We start from the raw sequence: 2,611 nt of genomic DNA on the forward strand, positions 1-2,611 counted from the left end.
AATTATAAGTGTTTTTATTTCTGACTTAAAACTTTTTAAGTAAACAGCATTCGTCTAAGTACTAAAGCAGTTTCAAAATTAATTGTAGATATCTTAAGTTTTTTTAATTTAAAATATATCTTATTTGACATTTTATAAACAAATAACACTAAGTATTTATTTAAAAAAAAAACCTAAAATGTAAAAGATTAATTTTCTAAGACAAACAAAGAAACGTTTTAAAATATTATACTTTAAATCTCTGTAATGTATTTATTTTTATTATAGTCCATGCATATATTGTAGGGTACATATAGTACCTCCATAATTAAAAAACTCACCTTTCTCGTTCGCGGAAAAATCCACGATTTACCAAACGTGCACGAGGTATAAGCTGAGAGCGTCGATGACTATTGTTAGCTGAATTAATTTGCAAATCGCTAAACGTTTCCTCACGTATCACAGCCAAACTGCGAGATCGTCTCAAGCTGCACGATTCACTACCAAAATCTATAATTTGATGTGGAGCCGCTGTTGCACTTGTGTGCTTCTGATAGATACTATTTGTGGAGTGATAATTCTTTTCATCGGCTAAAGTGCAAAACAAATAATAAAAATAAATGAGAAAAAACTAATTGTGAAACAAAGCAAAAAAAATTAAGAGAAGCAATGAAATTAAAACTAAAAGCTTTATTTTATTTTATATTTGAACTTGAATGTATTAAAAATGAGACAAGGTTAAGCTCAGTTATAAGTTTGTGTAGTTACTTAACTATTAGTTGAGTACTCAAAACTTAACTTAATTTCCCTTCACCAATATGCGACTACATATATATCCGTACATACCGTAATTACTATCTCTGTAATAATGTGTTTCGTAAGCTCTTAAGTTGGATTTTGTCTCTGTCTCAACGTTATTCTCATCATAATTTTCAGTTTCAGGATCAATTCGCCAGTAAAATTCAGCTATGTCGAAATTGTCATTGGAGCGACCGATATGGTTGTAATCCAAAGATCTAGAATGACGCAATTGCCGGTTGTTTGACCATTGATTTATGCCAGCAGCTGTACTGTGACAGCTTGTGGCTAAATCAAGATGTGAAATTGATTTATTGTGCCGCCAACCAGAACCTCGCGTTGGGTACTTATTATCTTGAAGCGAACCTTCTGCCAAACGAACTCGATCCACGTAATTAAACGTGAATTCTTTGGTTTTTCTAATGAAAATAAAAACAAAAAAAACACCAAATTATTTATTACATATTTATTATTTAAATTACATATTTAAATTATGAAATATGATTGCTAAATTTTTAAGGAAATGAAACATTCATAAAATTTTAAAGTTTTAATTAGTTTGTGCCGGGTTGTTAGCTCAATGTTTTACACATGTTATTAAATTTTTATTAAAGTTTAGTTTATTTTTAAAATAAATTATTGTAGCTCTTCTATTATTCATATTATATTAAAATAAGTATATTTGCACGTGTTAATTGTGTATAATGAATTTATTTAATTAATTTTTTATTTTGTTTAGTTTTTTTGTTATGATAAGAATTAAGTAAATTAATTAAATTAAGGTCAATGTACGAGAACGGCATTAATTTACAAAAAAATGTTTGAATAATTACTTTTATGCGAGTGTTACTGATATAAACTAATTGATTGCAGTTTTTTAATTTAATATGAAGTAAAAATGTTAAATGCCTCAATTTATTTATTGACATTACATTGAAATAAGTACATCAAGCATTTTCACTCATAATCGTTTTGTAATCGTATATAAAAAATAATATTGAAAAAAAAAATTAAGTATTTATAAACCCCAAAAGATTTTAACACATAGAGAAAGAAGACGAACAATTAAGTAACTCAACTAATTTTTTTACAAAGATTAGAAAACATCGAACACAGGTGGCAACTACTGAAATCGCCTTTAACGGTATGATCACATGCCCTACACTCAAGAAAAGTAAAATCTGTATCACTTAATCTATTTTCTTTACTCTGTCTGATTAAATTAGTCCCCACGTAAGTTGCAGCAAACTAAAAAATAGTTGAGACAATTGAATAATTTTGGCAATTATAATTTAGAGCTAATGTAAGTATAGCCCCCATATATATATATTTCTTTAAGAACTCTGAATGAAATATTGTTTTTTAGAAAACACGTAAATACAAAAAACAGATAATAAATTACCAAATTAAATAACTATTCAAATATTTCATGGCGTGTTGCGATGTGAGATTTAATATATCATAAAAGAAAAGCTGTAATTTTGTATATGTATTTAAAATTGAATTAATTAATTGATTATTAATCTTTAAGAAATTAATTAATTAATTAATTGAATATTGAATTAACCATTTGTATAACATAATAATGATTTACTTAGATTATTCTTGGAATGGCTAAGCCTTTGATGACACTATCGTAATGCCGTCACTGTGGCATATTATAAAAGGGGCAAAGCAAAACAGTGTTATATTCTTATTATATATATTTATATAATATATATAATAATATTATATATATTATATATATATATATTATATATATATGATATTTATATATTTATACTTTAAAAGTAAATTTTCTCATCTGTTCTTTTAAATAGAAAGTATCTTTCGA

The 2,611-nt window shown here is 26.2% G+C and overlaps 1 protein-coding gene across 1 annotated transcript in view; it reads right to left on the reverse strand.

Annotated features, from left to right (window-relative positions):
• Positions 1-316: 316 nt before the first annotated feature.
• Positions 317-2,611, reverse strand: part of LOC119680315 (protein javelin) — a 2,605-nt gene continuing 310 nt past the window's right edge. Inside the window, exons 2-3 of the mRNA XM_038093082.1 lie at positions 826-1,196; positions 317-570 (exon numbers count right to left, since the gene is read on the reverse strand). Coding sequence (XP_037949010.1) covers positions 317-570; positions 826-1,196 — 625 coding nt within the window. The remainder of the gene's footprint in view (positions 571-825; positions 1,197-2,611) is intronic.

This window comes from Teleopsis dalmanni, chromosome 1, assembly GCF_002237135.1.
Source record: "Teleopsis dalmanni isolate 2A chromosome 1, ASM223713v2, whole genome shotgun sequence".
Classification (NCBI taxonomy): domain Eukaryota; kingdom Metazoa; phylum Arthropoda; class Insecta; order Diptera; family Diopsidae; genus Teleopsis; species Teleopsis dalmanni.